The sequence below is a fragment of the Mobula hypostoma genome, chromosome 4 (genome assembly GCF_963921235.1).
Source record: "Mobula hypostoma chromosome 4, sMobHyp1.1, whole genome shotgun sequence".
Lineage (NCBI taxonomy): Eukaryota > Metazoa > Chordata > Chondrichthyes > Myliobatiformes > Myliobatidae > Mobula > Mobula hypostoma.
Window position 1 is genome coordinate 50,622,731 of NC_086100.1, and position 19,126 is coordinate 50,641,856.

Below are 19,126 nucleotides of genomic sequence, written 5' to 3' on the forward strand. Positions count from 1 at the left end.
CTCCGTCTTATGGTCTGATTTATTTTAATAAGCTTTGGTAGTGTATACAGTCCAGTCTTTCTGGCTGTTGTCATGATCCGGCATTTTAGGAACTAGGAAAGGAGGATATTATTTCAAAAATAAACGCTCTTCAAATTAATCACAGTATGCATGTGAAGGCCTACCAGAAAATATTCAGCACAGCACAAGTCGTGAGGCCTCCAATGACAGCTCTGCGAAACCACAATACCTTCCGCAAACAAGAAAATGGAATATTTTAAACTGCGGCAAGAACACACTTTGTCAATAAAATAAATATCACCAGTTTTTGAAGTATCAGATATATAACCCATTTCACATATTTAATAATTATGTAGGTCTCAGCCGGGATAATACTTGAATTCAATCATGTAAATCTTTATCTGAAAAAATAGTACTGATTCACATTCTGCTGACAAAGGATTGTCCAGATTAAAAGGCAACATAAAATGTGGTTTTAATATGAACAAGGAAATAATATTGATCACATCAGCTTATTTCTTTCTACTATCAAGTAGGAAGAACCTGCTTCAGAGAATGTTAATATTGCTTGCTGCTGGACTCCCTAGATAATATTCACAAGGATTTTGTGGTGATTTTTTTATTTGTTTTAGATTTGTCTCAAACTTCTTTTAGATAAGGCATACTTTATCAAATTACAAGGGAACCAAAAGAATTTGAAATACAGCTTAAGGTTAGCTTATAAATAAAGGGGTAGCTCAAGCATAGTGGCCAGTGGAAAGCGGCCAGTGAGTGAGTGGGCCAGTGAAGGAGTGGAGCTTTGAGGCTTTGACTCGAGAGGCTTCAACGAGAAGAGGTAGAGGACGAGCTTGTTCCCAGTTAGTCTTTACAATGCCTCTTGAGACGGTGATGTGCCTCTCATGTGAGATGTGGCAGACTTGGGGGAACTCCCCTTTCCCGCAGAGTCACATCTGCCAGAAGTGCATACGGCTGGGCGATCTGGAAGACCGTGTAAGGAATCTGGAGCAGCAGCTGGATGACCAACGACTCATAAGGGAGAATGAGGCCGTCATAGATGAGAGCTACAGGGAGGTAGTCATACCTAGGCTGTCGGAAGCAGGTCGTTGGGTGACAGTCAGAGGTGGGGAAGCGAAGGTGAATAGACAGGTAGTGCACAGCACCCCTGTAGCCATTCCCCTGACTAATAAGTTTACCATCCTGGATACAGTTGGCGGGGACGACCAACCAGGTGTGAGCCATGGTGGCAGGGCCTCTGGCACTGAGTCTGACCCTGTGGTGAAGAAGGGTGGGACGGAGAAGAGGAGAGCTGTCGTCATTGGAGAATCTATAGTCAGGGGAGCAGACAGGAGATTTTGTGGACGTGAGAAGGACACCCGCATGGTTTGTTGCCTCCCAGGTGCCAGGGTCTGGGATGTCTCTGACACGGTGCACGACATCCTGGTACGAGAGGGAAAGCAACCAGAAGTCGTGATACATGTTGGCACCAACGACATAGGCAGGAAGAGGGATGAGGTCCTGAAGTGTGAGTTTCTGGAACTAGCAGAAGGCTGAAGAACAGGACCTCAAGGGTGGCGTTCTCAGGATTGCTGCCAGTGCTACGTGACAGTGATGGTAAGAATTGGGGGAGATGGCAGTTGAATGTGTGGCTGAGTAGTTAGTGCAGGGAGCAGGGTTTCAGAATTTTTGGATCATTGGGATCTCTTCTGGGGAAGGTGGGACCTGTACAGATTGGATGGGTTACCCCTGTACTCGAGGGGGAGCAATAACCTTGCAGGTAAGTTTGCTAGCATGGTTCGGGAGGGTTTAAACTAATTTGCAAGGGGAATGGGACCTGAGCGATAGAGCAGTGGCAGAAGTGCATGGAGTAAAGCCAGATCTAACATATAGCGAGGCTTTGAGGAAAGAGAAGCAGAATAAACGGTGTAAAGGTAGGAAGGTAGAAAGGCTAAAGTGCTTGTACTTCAATGCAAGAAGCATCAGGAACAAAGGTGATGAACTGAGAGCTTGGATACATACATGGAATTATGATGTAGTGGCCATTACAGAGACTTGGCTGGCACCAGGGCAGGAATGGATTCTCAATATTCCTGGATTTCAGTGCTTTCAAAGGGATAGAGAGGGCAGAAAAAGGGGAGGAGGGGCGGCACTACTGGTCAGGGATACTATTACAGCTACAGAAAAGGTGGATAATGTAACAGGAACACACATCAAAGTTGCTGGTGAACGCAGCAGGCCAAGCAGCATCTATAGGAAGAGGCGCAGTCGACGTTTCAGGCCGAGACCCTTCGTCAGGACTAACTGAAGGAGATCCTCTTTTGAGTCAGTATGGGTAGAAGTCAGGAACAGGAAGGTAGCAGTTACTATATTGGGAGTATTCTATAGGCCCCCTGCTAGCAGCAGAGATACTGAGGAGCAGATTGGGAGGCAGATTTTGGAAAGGTGCAAAAATAACAGGGTTGTTATCATGGGTGACTTTAACTTCCCTAATATTGATTGGCACCTGATTAGTTCCAAGGGTTTGGACGGGGCAGAGTTTGTTAAGTGTGTCCAGGACGGATTCCTGTCACAGTATGTGGACAGGCCGACCAGGGGGAATGCCATACTAGATCTAGTACTAGGTAATGAACTGGGTCAGGTCACAGATCTCTCAGTGGGTGAGCTTCTGGAGGACAGTGACCACCGCTCCCCGGCCTTTAGCATTATCATAGAAAAGGATAGAATCAGAGAGGACAGGAAAATTTTTAATTGGGGAAGGGCAAATTATGAGGCTATAAGGCTATAACTTGCGGGTGTGAATTGGGATGATGTTTTTGCAGGGAAATGTACTATGGACATGTGGTCGATGTTCAGAGATCTTTTGCAGAATGTTAGGGATAAATTTGTCCCAGTGAGGAAGATAAAGAATGGTAGGGTGAAGGAACCATGGTTGACAAGTGAGGTGGAAAATCTAGTCAAGTGGAAGAAGGCAGCATACATGAGGTTTAGGAAACAAGGATCAGATGGATCTATTGAGGAATATAGGGAAGCAAGAAAGGAGCTTAAGAAGGGGCTGAGGAGAGCAAGAAGGGGGCATGTGAAGGCCCTAGCGAGTAGGGTAAAGGAAAACCCCAAGGCATTCTTCAATTATGTGAAGAACAAAAGGATGACAGGAGTGAAGGTAGGACCAATTAGAGATAAAGGTGGGAAGATGTGCCTGGAGGCTGAGGAAGTGAGCGAGGTCCTCAATGAATACTTCTCTTTGGTATTCACCAATTCACCTTTGATGAGATGCGAAAGGATTTAGAAGGAGTGGATTGGGATAATTTGTTTTATGGGAAGGATGTAATAGAGAAATGGAGGTCATTTAAAGGTGAAATTTTGAGGGTACAGGATCTTTATGTTCCTGTTAGGTTGAAAGGAAAGGTTAAAAGTTTGAGAGAGCCATGGTTTTCAAGGGATATTGGAAACTTGGTTCGGAAAAAGACAGGGATCTACAATAAGTATAGGCAGCTTGGAGTAAATGAGGTGCTCAAGGAATATAAAGAATGTAAAAAGAATCTTAAGAAAGAAATTAGAAAAGCCAAAAGAAGATACGAGGCTGCTTTGGCAAGTAAGGTGAAAATAAATCTAAAGGGTTTCTACAGTTATATTAATAGCAAAAGGATAGTGAGGGATAAAATTGGTCCCTTAGAGAATAAGAGTGGACAGATATGTGCGGAGCCAAAAGAGATGGGGGAGATTTTGAACAATTTCTTTTCTTTGGTATTCACTAAGGAGAAGGATATTGAATTGTGTAAGGTAAAGGAAACAAGAAGGGTAGTTATAGAAAGTATGATGATTAAAGAAGAGGAAGTACTGGCGCTTTAAAGGAATATAAAAGTGGATAAGTCTCCGGGTCCGGACAAGATATTCCCTAGGACCTTGAGGGAAGTTAGTGTGGAAATAGCAGGGGCTCTGACTGAAATATTTCAAATGTCATTAGAAATGGGGATGGTGCCGGAGGATTGGCGTATTGCTCATGTGGTTCCATCGTTTACAAAGGGTTCTAAGAGTAAACCTAGCAATTATCAGCCTGTGAGTTTGACATCAGTGGTGGGTAAATTGATGGAAAGTATTCTTCGAGATGGTATATATAATTATCTGGATAGACTGGGTCTGATTAGGAACAGTCAACATGGATTTGTGCGTGGAAGGTCATGTTTGACAAATCTTATTGAATTTTTTGATGAGGTTACGAGGAAAGTTGACGAGGGTAAAGCGGTGGATGTTGTCTATATGGACTTTAGTAAGGCCTTTGACAAGGTTCCACACAGAAGGTTAGTTAGGAAGGTTGAATCGTTAGGCATTAATATCGAAGTAGTAAAATGGATTCAGCAGTGGCTAGATGGGAGATGCCAGAGAATAGTGGTGGATAACTGTGTGTCAGATTGGAGGATGGTGTGTAGCGGTGTGCCTCAGGGATCTGTACTGGGTCCAATGTTGTTTGTCATATACATTAATGATCTGGATGATGAGCTGGTAAATTGGATTAGTAAGTATGTAGATGATACTAAGATAGGTGGGGTTGTGGATAATGAAGTGGGTTTTCAAAGCTTGCAGAGAGATTTAGGCCAGTTAGAAGAGTGGGCTGAAAGATGGCAGATGGAGTTTAATGCTGAAAACTGTAAGGTACTACATTTTGGTAGGACTAATCAAAATAGGACATACATGGTAAATGGTAGGGCATTGAAGAATGCAGTAGAAGAGAGGGATCTAGGAACAATGGTCCATAGTTCCCTGAAGGTGGAATCTCATGTGGATAGGGTGGTGAAGAAAGCTTTTGGTATGCTGGCCTTTATAAATCAGAGCATTGAGTATAGGAGTTGGGATGTAATATTGAAATTGTATGAGGCATTGGTGAGGCCAAATTTATAGTATTGTGTACAGTTCTGGTCACCGAATTATGGGAAAGATGTCAATAAAATTGAGAGAGTACAGAGGAGATTTACTAAAATGTTGCCTGGGTTTCATCTCCTAAGTTACAGAGAAAGGTTGAACAAGTTAGGTCTTTATTCCTTGGGGCGTAGAAGGTTGAGGGGGGACATGATAGAGGTGTTTAAAATTATGAGGGAGATAGATAGAGTTGACGTGGATAGGCTTTTTCCATTGAGAGTGGGGGAGATTCAAACAAGAGAACATGAGTTGAGAGTTAAAGGGCTAAAGTTTAGGGGTAACATGAGGGGGAACTTTTTTACTCAGAGAGTGGTAGCTGTGTGGAACGAGCTTCCAGCAGAAGTGGTTGAGGCAGGTTCGATGTTGTCATTTTAAAGTTAAATCGGATAGATATATGGACAGGAAAGGAATGGAGGGTTATAGGCTGAGTGCAGGTCGGTGGAACTAGGTGAGAGTAAGAGTTCGGCACGGACTAGAAGGGCCGAGATGGCCTGTTTCTGTGCTGTAATTGTTATATGGTTATATGAAAGGGAACTTGATGACGGTGAGATCAACATGAGTGAGGTTGATGTTCTGGAGCATGTTGATATTAAGAGAGAGGAGGTATTGGAGTTATTAAAATACATTAGGATGGGTAAGTCCCCGGGGCCTGATGGAATATTCCCCAGGCTGCTCCACGAGGCGAGGGAAGAGATTGCTGACCCTCTGGCTAGGATCTTTATGTCCTCGTTGTCTACAGGAACGGTACCGGAAGATTGGAGTGAGGCGAATGTTGTCCCCTTGTTCAAATGGTAGTAGGGATAGTCCGGGTAATTATAGACCAGTGAGCCTTACGTCTGTGGTGGGAAAGCTGTTGGGAAAGATTCTTAGAGATAGGATCTATGGGCATTCAGAGAATCATGGTCCAATCAGGGACAGTCAGCACGGCTTTGTGAAGGGCAGATCGTGTCTAACAAGCTTGATAGAGTTCTTTGAGGAGGTGACCAGGCATATAGAAGAGGGTAATGCAGTGGATTTGATCTACAGGGCTTTTAGTAAGACATTTGACAAGGTTCCACACGGTATGCTTATTCAGAAAGTCAGAAGGCATGGGATCCAGGGAAGTTTGGCCAGATGGATTCAGAATTGGCTTGCCTGCAGAAGGCAGAGGGTCGTGGTGGAGGGAGTACATTCAGATTGGAGGGTTGTGACTAGTGGTGTCCCACAAGGATCGGTTCTGGGACCTCTACTTTTCATGATTTTTATTAACGACCTGGATGTGGAGGTAGAAGGGTGGGTTGGCAAGTTTGCAGATGCCACAAAGATTGGTGATGTTGTAGGTAGGGTAGAGGATTGTCAAAGATTGCAGAGAGACATTGATAGGTTGCAGAAGTGGGCTAAGAAGTGGCAGATGGAGTTGAACCCGGAGAAGTGTGAGGTGGTCCACTTTGGAAGGACAATCTCCAAGGCAAAGTACAAAGTAAATGTCAGGATACTTGGTAGTGTGGAGGAGCAGAGGGATCTGGGGGATACATGTCCACAGATCCCTGAAAGTTGCCTCACAGGTAGATAGGGTAGTTAAGAAAGCTTATGGTGTGTTAGCTTTCATAAGTGGAGGGATAGAGTTTAAAAGTCGCGAGGTAATGATGCAGCTCTATAAAACTCTAGTTAGGCCACACTTGGAGTACTGTGTCCAGTTCTGGTTGCCTCACTATAGAAAGGATGTGGAAGCATTGGAAATGGTACGGAGATATACCAGGATACTGCCTGGTTTAGCGAGCATGGATTATGATCAGAGATTAAGGGAGCTAGGGCTTTACTCTTTGGAGAGAAGGAGGATTGAGAGGAGACATGATAGAGGAATACAAGATATTAAGAGGAATAGATAGAGTGGACAGCCATTGCCTCTTCCCCAGGACACCACTGCCCAATACAAGGGGACATGGCTTTAAGGGAAGGGGTGGGAAGTTCAAGGGGAGTATTAGAGGAAAGTTTTTTACTCAGAGAGTGGTTGGTGTGTGGAATACACTGCCTGAGTCAGTGGTGGAGGCAGATACACTAGTGAAATTTAAGAGACTACTGGACAGGTATATGGAGGAATTTAAGGTGAGGGGTTATAAGGGAGGCAGGGTTTGAGGGTCAGCACAACAATATGGGCCGAAGGGCCTGTACTATTCTATGTCCTATGTTTTATGTTTTATGTTCTATCCTGATCACAGTAAATAATTATTGATGGGGTAAAATATGTTTATTAAAGCAGATTACTATTCTATAACAAATATTGTTAACAATGGCAACATTCAGTTCAAAAAATGTTTAAACATGCTTAAATCTTACCTGAGATCTCTTTCGTGAAATTTTAGAAAATAACATTGGCATCACATTTACAATGCCTCCTAAACAAAAGCATGAAGACATATTAGTTTAATTTAAATTTGATATGGTAGCACAGTTGTAAGCTAGATCTAAAGATCTCTATTAATTCCAAAGAACAAAATTAAGCACTAAATTAATTCTGTTTAATGTAGATTTCATTATTATTGATTTAAGTACTTTTGCTTGGTCTAAGAGTTGCAGTGATGATCTAATATGCATTCCTTTAAGATTACCATTTTGCCACTCACCTTGACCATAAGATTGTAAGACATTGGAGCAAAATTAGACTAAAATTAGACCATTTGGCCCTTTGACCCTTTGAATCTTGGGTGATTTATTTTCCCTCTCAACCCTATTCTCCTGCTTTCTCCCTACTACCTTTAAGTAGCTATTAACCTCCACTTTAAATATACCCAATAACTTGACCTCCAGAGTTGTCTGTGGCAATGAATTCAACAGATTCACAATGCTCTGCCTAAAGAAATTTCTCCTCATCTCTGCTCTAAAGGGAAAGACTTGCACTCTGAGGTTGTTTGCTCTGGTTCTGGACTCCCTCAACATTGGAACTATTGTCTGCACATCCACTCTATCAAGGTCTTTCAATATTTGGTTGGTTTCAATGAGATGTCCCTCTTTCAGGCCAAGAGCCATCAAATGCTCCTCATATGTTAACTCTTTCATTTCTGGAATAATTCTTGTAAACCTATTCTGGACCCTCTCCAACACCAGCACACTCTTTCTTAGATAAGAGGCCAAATGCTGCTCACAATACTTCAAAAGTATTCTGAAGAACTCTTTATAAAGTCTCAGCATTACATCTTTGCTTTCATATTCTCATGTTCCTGAAATAAATGCTAATATTGCATTTGCCTTCCTTACTACTGACTCAGCCTACAAGTTAACCTTCAGGGAATCCTGCAGGTGGACTCCAAGTCCCCTTGCAATTCTGATTTCTGAATATATTTTCTTTTTAGAAAATAGTCCGTACCTTGTTCCTTCTAACAATGTTCATGACCATACACTTCCCTACACTGTATTCCATCTGTCATTTCTTTGTCCATTCTCCTAATCTGTCCAAGTCCCTCTGCAAATTCCTTGCTTCCCCAACACCACCTGCCTTTAAGGGACTCTGACTCAAGGGTAGAATAGCAAATGCAGATTTATGAGCACCTGCCTACGAATGTAAATGTTTACTTATAGTATGTATGTTTTATCCTATGGCATGCACTGGCCACAGCTATAACTTTGAGGCAAGAGTGGGGTGAGTTTGCATGTCCTAAGCAAATATGTGCCACATTTATTTTATCATTTAAATACTATTATTTGCTAATTAAATTGCTCACATAAAGCTTTCTTTGGGCTTAATTGATGTGAACAAAACACCAGCAAAATTATTGAAAAACAGGTGTTTGAAAACTAATTAACATTAAAAGATTTTAACATACTTAATTTTAAATCATAACATGTCCATGTTTAATCATATGTTTTGCATTGAACAACTCTTGTTATTGAAATAAGAATACTTTAGCATTGCAAATAAGTACTTTTTTCTCAGAGTTACACAATCTTAGGCTGTGAAAGCTGAGTTGAAAATCTATCGTTTTCCACAATTAACATATTTTATATTAGAATCAAAAACAGGAAAGAGATACTGTGTTAATGCAGCAGATATAGTTGAGGTTCTGTAGCCAGGACATTAATGGTGGAAGATTTGACAATGGTAATGCATTGAACATTAAGTTCAAGATCAAGTTTATTATGATTTCAACTGCATACACGTGTATTGCCAAACGAAACATTCCTCCCGACCAAGGTGTGCGACACAGTATGCATAACTCAAACATAACACAAAGTAAAATTAAGGTGCATTAAGTCACAAGTTAAAAAGTAAACAGTATAATCAGGAAAGGCAGCAGGTCCTGATGAATTAGTAATAGAACAAATTATTGCCATTGAAGATTATGGAATTGAAGAACTTACTGATTTAATCAATGACATTTATGAGACTGGAATAATACCAGAAGGGATGAAAAAGTCAGTATTTATCACTCTTCCTAAGAAACCTGGAGAAATAGAATGTGAATTACATAGGACCATAAGTTTAATGAGTCATATCACTTAGATACTTCTAAGAATTTTGATGACAAGAGCTAAAAGTACAATACAAGCTGAAATGGGTAAAGAACAATGTGGTTTTGTGAAAGACGAAGATACAAGAAACGTTATATTGATGTTAAGGATACTATCAGAACGAGCTACTCAAGTGCAAAAAGATGGTTTGTTTGTTTTACTGACTACACAAAATCATTAGATAAAGTGAAGCACAGTAAGTTATTTGAAATTTTACAGAAAACTCTTGATCTAGATTTGAAAGACCTCCGCCTAATCAGAAATCTGTACTGGGAAAAAACTGCCGCTGTAAGAATAGATGGAGAAGTGAGTCAGTTTACGAAAATCAAGAGAGGTGTTAGACAAGTTTGTGTTTTCTCCCCTGATTTATTTAATGTGTACAGTGAAACAATATTACAAAAAATAAGAGACATCTTGGGAATCAAATTTGGTGGTGAAAACATCAATAATTTCAGATATGCAGATGACACTGTGTTAATTGCAAGTATGGAGGAAGAACTACAAAACTTAATTGATATAATTGTTGAAGAAAGTGCAAAAATGGGTCTATCTATCAATTGCAAAAAGACAGAATGTATGGTGATATCCAAAAAGAAGGAGAATCCTATCTGCAGGCTGAGAATAAATGAAAAAGACATAAAACAAGTAAAGAAATTTTGCTACTTAGGAAGTTGGGTGACATCAGATGGCAGGTGCGACTTGGACATCAAAAGAAGAATAGGGATGGCAAAAGACACCTTTATGAGAATGAAGAGTATACTGACCAACACTAAACTAGGCATGACAACCCGCCTCAGAGTACTGAAATGTTACGTTTATCCACTTATGTTATATGGCTCAGAATGTTGGGCAATATCTAGTAACATGAGGATATGAATTGTAGCAGCAGAGATGTGGTTTTTGAGGAGGATGCAAAGAATATCATGGGCAAAACGAATATCGAATGAGAATGTCATGAACAGAGCAAACACAAAAAAAGAAATAATGTATGAGATCATGAAAAGGCAACGTAACTTCATTGGATATGTGATTAGGAAAGAGGAGTTAGAATGCACAGTAATTATGGGAAAGATTGAAGGGAAGAAAGCAAGAGGAAGACAAAGACAAATGATGATGGAGACAGCAGCCAGAGAACTGGAAATGAATAGCAATGAATTGATCCACTTGACCTAAAACAGGAGTGTGTGTGCCATGACAGTCAAAGCTCAAACTGGGCACGGCACCTGATGATGATGATGATGATGATGATGATGATGATAATGCTTCTGGCACTTAATACATGATGCGACATGGGTGGTGGCAGGGGGTTGAGGAGTCTCATAGCCTGGGGGCAGAAACTGCTTCCCATCCTAGTGCTATGGTACCTCCAGGCTGATTCAAATTCAAATTCAAAGAGATTGTATATCGGATGGGGAGGATCATTGACAATGCTGAGGGCCCTGCCGAGGCAATGCTCCTGGTACATATCTCAAACAGGTGGAAGAGACACACGAATGATCCTTTCAGCAGAAAGTAGTTGGTGGTTAGACTTTTAGATCAGATTAGATTAGAATAGCTGTTATTTGTCACATTGACTTTGAAACATATGAAATCCTTTTTTAATGGGCTTCTCTAGAGATGCAGCCCGTTAGCCCCTCACTAACAGCCACCAGACTGAGCAGTGAGAGAACCACCTTCCTCAGAACTCTTCATGCCCACGGTCGATATGATTTGGGTCCTGCCATATCTGTGAGGTTGTGGTGCCTCATCCACCCGAACCCCGATTTGTGTGAATACCGTGTAACTTACTGTTCCCATCCAATCACCCTTCAGCAAGAAATAACGGACTGTTCACTGCATACAATTATAAAGAAAGTATATTTACGAACGTTAACTTAACCAAAGAATTATTAAAGAAAAGAACGAGAAAAAACCAAAAGGGTCCATCATAATTAAACAGTCAAATGTGCACAGGCATGAGCTCAAATTTTCCAAAAGCTGTTGTATCTAATGTACTCACGGTGCTAACTCCCATTCATCGATCCCCGCTAAAACTCCCCCTCTTGGGCTCCATCGGATTCCCACCATTTTGAATCCTATGGCCGGTTCTGTCGAGCTTCTTCTCTATCTCCCACCGAAAAAAAGACCTTGACCCACCTCAGTGTCTATCACAAAACCTCTCCCCCAGTGCTCTCTAGAACCTTCTCTCGATTCCATCCTCCTGATTGGACATGCAACATTCCGAAGCATCCCTTATCTTTAACGGTAACCCAAACACTACCAGCAGAACACATTGCTTCTATAGAAAATCATTACATGAAATATCCGACAACATTAGCAGTAAAATATTTACCAGGGTGTTCCACAGATAATGAAATGCGCCATTTGCATCGACGGCCAACATAGTCCAAGAATGTGCTAGGGGCAGCCCACAAGTATTACCATGCTTCTGGCACCAACATGGCATACCCATAACTTATTAACTTATTAACTTTAACCATCTGCCTTTGGAATGTGAGAGGAAACCACAGCAAGGGGAGGAAACCCACACAGTCACAGGGAGAATGTATAAACTCCTTTCCGAGAGTGGCGTGGACTGAACCCCAATTGCTTGTGCTGGCTGCAGAGCGTTACGCTAACAGCAAAACTACCATGCCACATATTGGTCAATGTCTTGGGGGCAGTTACTGCGATACAGAGGTTACTTGCCCAATTCTTACATCCACATTTATATTTGATGCCTTGCTATAATTACATCTTGGTGCTACAGACTAGTTTTACTTTGCATCTTTCAACAATTCAAATCACTAGACTGTACTCTTATGATTCATTAGACACAGCTGCTCTTTAGCAAATAACAAGGAGACTTCCTGCTTAGAGATTTGAGTCTATTCATACCTCCTTCCTCCATCATCAGCAGCGCAAGTTCCATCCAACCTTCCTTTCCAAACAGAACAGTCAAACTTCTTCCAATCGCATAGCAAGTAACACTTGGAACTGCATCACCAACATATGCCAGCCTTGAGTCTCTGGAAGCTTTCTTGCCTGAGTCAGAAATGTGTGCGTTCCAGAGACTCTCTGTAACTGACGAAATTATTACAGCAGTTTACTAAGTGGCTACTGTTCAATGTTAGAGCTGGCAATGTTCTGGTGGGAGAAAGAAATAATTGGAGTTAATTCTAAATGCCAAAATAACAGGGTGATAAGTAGACTTAATTAGACACTGATTCAAAATTCAACTAATTTGTTGAATTGAATTCAGAAAGTCATCTCAAATTAAAAAGGAAGGCACTCAGCCAGATTTTCAACCCTGACAACACTGAGTGTTCTTTGGTGCCATTTCACTCACCGCAATAAAATTTAGTTTGGCGTATTTGAGCTCCTGGGATTCAATTCAATCAATTGCAATCGCAGTAATACCAGCTAAATTCTAATAGGAAATTACTGTGGGTTCAGCTCATTTACAGAATGTCCAGTTTCTCGCAAGATCATCACTTACTACTTCTCCTTAAATTTCCCACCTTGAACATTGAGGAGCAGATAGGGAGACAGATTCTGGAAAGGTATAATAATAACAGGGTTGTTGTGGTGGGAGATTTTAATTTCCCAAATATTGATTGGCATCTCCCTAGAGCAAGGGGTTTAGATGGGGTAGAGTTTGTTAGGTGTGTTCAGGAAGGTTTCTTTTAAAATTTTATTTTATTTTTTGCTCAGCATAACAAAACTTTCAATTTCCAGATACACTTGCATTTACATTTCTTCCCCTCACAGATATCAGCTATCAGAACACTTCCATCAAAATATAGACATCATCATAACATCCTATACAAAAGCCCTTATTAGTATAGCAGACAGGTTTACATCTATATACTGCAGAAAAGGTTGCCATGTTTTATGAAAACTATTTGTTTTTGAATGCACCATACATGTCAAAAAGTCCAAAGGAATGTATTCCATGATTAATTTACGCCAACCAAAAAGTCCAAGGGCCTCATCGGCTATCCAACAAAGTAAAATGTTCTTCCTCGCACAAAAAGTCAAGATGTTAAGAAATTTTTTCTGATGTGCATTAATAATACAACTGCTGGGTAAGCCTAAGAGAAAAGACACTGGGTCCAGTTCAAGCTCTATCTTCAGAATCTTTTCCATTTCACCCAAAATATCACTCCAGTAAGTCTGAAATTTGGGACAAGTCCAAAAACAGTGGGTGAAAGTTCCAGTATTTACTTTACATTTTGAACACATTGGAGAAACACCCGTCTTAAATTTCGAGAGACGATCTGGAGTTAGATGGGCTCTATGCAGAATTTTGAGTTGCAATGCTTTAGTTCTATTACAAACTGAAAATTTCTTTGTATTATCACAGATGTCTGCCCATCTTTCAGCTGTAATTTCTACTCCCAGCTCTTCCTCCCAGACACTTCCCAGCTGCTCAGCCTCTCTACAAGAACATTCCCTAGAAATCAGTTAACAATGATATTTTTTTCTGTATATAATCTCTTATCTGAAAGAAACGGAAAAGATCTTTGTTGGGTATGTTAAATTTCTGCACTATTTGACAAAAAGACATCATCGTTCCTTCATCAAACAAATCTCCTGGATGGAAAATACCCTTAGAAATCCAAGGTTTAAATCTAGAATCCATTATGCCAGGCTGAAAATCTGGACTACCGGTTATTGGAATGAAGGGTGATATTTTCGCTGCATTGCCCTCAATTTGTCACACCGCCCTCCAAGCCCTGACTGTATTAATTGTTATTGGATTGCGACAATATTCCTTAACTAGTCTCATCTTATCGAAGAAAAGCAAATTAATAAGAGGGCATTTTGCTTGTGAAGCTTCAATGTCTTGCCAACTTGAGGATGGGTCCCTGCAAACCCAGTCAACCACATAAGATAAAAACTTAATTGATATTTTTTGATGTCTGGAAAATCCAGACCCCCTAGACTACTGGGAAGCTGTAACTTAGACATTTTAATACAGGGTCTTCTTTTGTTCCAGATGAAAGAAACAAAGTAGCCATTTATTTTTTAATGTATTTGTTGGGTAAAAATAACTGGAATCATTCGTATTGGGTAGAGCAGACGAGGAAGAATGTTCACTTTGAGCAAGGATATTCGGCCAAGCCAAGAAATGGGAAGAGTGTTCCATCACTCAAGATCCTGTTTGATTTTGTCAAATAACTGTATAAAGTTAGTTTTGAACAATTGATCAAACGAAGGTGTGATAAATATGTCTAAGTAAACAAAACCTGTCTGCGACCACTTAAAGGGGAAAACACCCTGAGCGTCAGGTACCTGCTGCAGATTCCCCAGAGATCTAGCCTCTGATTTCGTCAAGTTGATTTTATAACCTGAAAAGGTACTAAATAAATTGATGCATTGTATAAGGTGGTGCACTGATATAGCAGGGTTTGATAAGAAAATTAGAACATTATCTGCATACAATGTAATTTTATGTGACTTTAGTCCTATGTCTGGAGCAGATATTTTGGGGTCTTGCCGAATAGCCTCAGCCAATGGCTCGATCACTAGTGTGAAAAGTAGTGGTGATAAAGGGCAGCCTGCCAGCTGCCCCTCAGAATATTAAAGTTATCCGACCTAATACCATTAGTGAGAATCGCAGCCAAAGGATCATTATAAAGAACCTTCACCCACTTAATAAAATTATTGCCCAAACCAAATCGTTCTAAAGTGAAAAAAAGATATGGCCATTCGACATGATGAAAGGCCTTTTCTGCATCTAAGGAAACCACCAAGCTGTCCACTGCCTGTTGCTGACATGCCTGAATTACATTAAGTAATCTTCTGATATTGTTAGATGATCTATGGCCTTTTACAAAACCCATTTGATCCTCTTTTATGATAAAAGGTAACACAGTTTCTAATCGCAACACTAAGGTTTTAGATAAGATTTTAAAGTCAACATTTAACAATGAAGTAGGCCTGTAGGAGGCTCAGTCTTCAGGGCTCTTTCCTTTCTTAAGAATTAGGGAGATATTAGCTTCTCTCAATGATGGTGGGAGGAGACCACAATTAAATGAATGATTGAACATGTTTAGCATAGGCTCTGATAATAACCCTGTGAACTCTTCATAGAATTCACTAGTGAGTCCATCAGGACCAGGGGCCTTCCCACTTTGGAGCTGTCTCACAGCTTCCTGTATCTCATGTATAGATAACGGAGCATTGAGGAGGGACTCTTGTTCAGAAGAAATGCCTAGGAGATCTAAATTCCTGAAAAAGGACTCCATCTTAGATTGTCCATCATTACATTACTCAGATTGATACAGTTTAGAATAAAAATTCTTAAACACAACATTAATCATTTTAGAATTACTAGTGAGGGCTCCTGTCCCACCCCCAATTGAAGCAATAGTCTGAGAGGCATTTTTCTTTCTAGCTAAATAAGCCAAATACCTACCCGGTTTCTCACCATGTTAAAACAAACGTTGTTTAGCAAATGTCAATTTTCTTTTGGCTGCTTGTGTAAGTAAAGAATTCAGTACAGCATAGGGCTGTGATATTCTGCAACTTGTCTGCAGAAGGCTTATTAATATAATCCTTTTCAGCTGCCGCAAGCCTTGCTCCCACTCCGCAGCTTGTTGCTTCTTACTGGCAGAGCAGGAGATAATTAATCCCCTTACATAGGCCTTCACGGTTTCCCAGAGCATCAATGGACTACCAGCTGATTTGGAATGAATAGATAGGAAAGTTTTGAATTCAGAAGTAAAGTAGTCCATAAATTTATTATCTTTTAGAATAAAAGGATTCAGCCTCCAATGTCTGGATCGTGCTGAATTATCTTTGGGCTTAATACTTAAATATACTGCCACATGGTCAGAAATAGCGATATTTCCAATTGTGCAGGATACAACTAAATCTAGGAGCGTTTTGGGGGTGAGAAAAAAGTCTATTCTGGTGTAACACTTGTGTGGATTAGAAAAAAATGTGAAGTCTTTGTCTGAGGGATATAACAACCTCCAGACATCCACAAGTCCTAATTCTCCACATGTGAGGAGAGCAATGGGGGACCACCAGGCACTCAGTCCATTAATGGGTCCATGGGACAATTAAAATCCCCACCAACAATAATATTTCATATTGAAAAGCTTGTGAGTTTGGAAAAAAACATTTGTTAGGAATTTGAGAGGATGAGCTGGAGGGCAGTAAACATTGAGAATACCATATTCCTCTCCATATATTGAAGCCTTAGCAATCACAAATCTCCCATACTTATCCTTAATGCAGTCTAATAACGTAAAAGGTAAGTTCTTCCTAATTAAAATGGCCACCTCCTATTCCTGGCATTAAAAGATTAAAAGTAGACTTGATCAAATCCACTCTGTTGCAGTTTTAGATGTTCTTTATCATTTAAATGTGTCTCCTGCAATAAGGCTATATCCACCCTTTCCGTTTTCAGGTTTAGTAGGATTTTCTTTCTCTTGATTGGTGAATGACTCCCCTTAATGTTCCAAATGCACAATTTTAATATATTACTAGTCATAACCCTTTATAACAATCATGTGACTCTGGAGGAAAAGAAACCCGGCTTAAGATCAGCTGAGCAGCAATAAGTAAATAAAAAAAACACACAAAAAAACAAAGCGCCAACAGCGCTGAACAAGGGGACTTACCCCACACTTAAAGGGAATATCTGAACCTTCTAGCACCCCATATTCTGCCCCACTGCCAATATGGCATTTAACATAGTCAAAAATGAAAACAGGACATATTTTATCAATCCACCAATTTGTTACTGTCATGTTTAAACTCCTTCAGGCTATCAATCAAAACAAACACGTTACCCATCCTATAAGATATCTTGCCGTCAAGTAATGAAAAGGTAAAATAAAGCGACCATTGAGCATGTTATCGTCCACAACCAGGGCTACACAATATACTGTATACATCCTTTAGCCCAATGTGTCCACAAAAGTTTTAGCTTTGCCAGGAGAATCAAATATCTTGGTGGTCCCGTTGTAGGTGATTTTCAGTGCCGCTGGGTATAGCATAAAGTACTGGATTTCGGATTCTCTCAGCCGCTTCTTTACCTGGTCGAATACCTTGTGCTTCCGAATAACGGCTGCCAAAAAATCTTGAAAAAACATAAGCCTGGATCCCACATATATTAAAGCCTGGGCATCAGTCCCGCGGCGCCTCAAAGCCTCCATCACTCTTCGCTTATCACCGAAATTATGGAACAGCACGAGGACGGGTCGAGGGTGGTGGCCTGGGCCCAGTTTTGGCACCAGCGTGCAATGAGCTCTTTCCACTTTAATGCATCCAGCCTTGGTTTCCAAATCAAGGAAATTAGGCAGCCAGCCTTCAAAAAACTTTGCCGGTTGGCTGCCTTCTGTACCTTCAGGTAGACCGATGATTTGTATATTCTTTCTCCTACCTCTGTTCTCAAGATCATTGATATAGTCAGACAGGCTTTGAACTTGCTTTTCTAGTGCCCGGATGTGGCTTTGGGCCTGATCAGTTACAGTTTCTACCACGGAGGTTCGGCCCTCAGCCTTGGTTGTCCTTGTATCAAGATTTTTAAGCTTCAATGTGTGGTTTTGGAGTGTTAGAGAGCGTGGAGGCAGTTTCTTGTCCATCATTTTGGATATGTTCTCCGTAACTTCCTGAATTACTTGACCAAAAGCAGGGTCCAACGTGTTAACATAGCTACCAGTAGCTAGCTCCTCAGCCCCGGGGGAGCGCTCTGTGCAGCCCATCTTGGCATGGTGTTGAAGCAGCTCAAAAAAAAATACTCATTAAAGTTCATCTCATTAAATCCAACACTTGAGCATTTTAAAAAAAGTTGAAATGGATAGGTTTATATGCGAAATTATCAGTGCTGCAGTGCTGAGCTCAGCAAAGCAGACTTTTCACCGCACAACCATCTTGAAAACCCCTAGGAAGGTTTCTTGACACAATATGTAGATATCTGAGAGGCCGTACTTGATCTGATATTGGGAAATGAACTTGGGTCAGGTGTCAGATCTCTCAGTGGGAGAACATTTTGCAGATAGTGAACACAATTCTACCTCCTTTACCATAGCATTGGAGAGGGATAGGAACAGACAAGTTAGGAAAGTGTTTAATAGGAGTAAGGTTAAATATGAGGCTATCAGTCAGGAACTTGGAAGCATAAATTGGGAACAGATGTTCTCAGGGAAATGTACGGAAGAAATATGGCAAATGTTCAGGGGATATTTGCATGGAGTTCTGCATAGATACATTCCAATGAGACATGAAAAGAATAGTAGGGTATAGGAACCGTGGTGTACAGAAGACAAAGTGTGGTTGTAGGTGGGTCATATTCTGTATGGAGGTCGGTGACCAGTGATGTGCCTCAGGGATCTGTTCTGGGACCCCTACTCTTCGTGACTTTTATAAATGACCTGGATGAGGAAGTGGAGGGATGGGTTAGTAAATTTGCTGATGATACAAAGGTTGGGGGTGTTGTGGATAGTGTGGAGGGCTGTCAGAGGTTACAGCAGGACATTGACAGGACGCAAAACTGGGCTGAGAAGTGGCAGATGGAGGTCAAGCCAGATAAGTGTGAGGTGGTTCATTTTGGTAGGTCAAGTATGATGGCAGAATATAGTATTAATGGTAAGACTCTTGGCAGTGTGGAGGATCAGAGGGATCTTGGGGTCTGAGTCCATAGGACACTAAAAGTAGCTGTGCAGGTTGACTCTGTGGTTAAGAAGGCATACAGTGCATTGGCCTTCATCAATCATGGAATTGAGTTTAGGAG

General features: G+C 40.9%; 1 protein-coding gene across 1 annotated transcript in view; it reads right to left on the reverse strand.

The window, feature by feature from the left end:
• The window catches only part of si:ch211-51h4.2 (uncharacterized), a 435,103-nt gene that overhangs the window by 207,461 nt on the left and 208,516 nt on the right, over window positions 1-19,126 (reverse strand). Inside the window, exons 10-11 of the mRNA XM_063045772.1 lie at window positions 7,228-7,286; window positions 165-229 (exon numbers count right to left, since the gene is read on the reverse strand). Of these exons, the coding sequence (XP_062901842.1) occupies window positions 165-229; window positions 7,228-7,286 (124 nt within the window). The remainder of the gene's footprint in view (window positions 1-164; window positions 230-7,227; window positions 7,287-19,126) is intronic.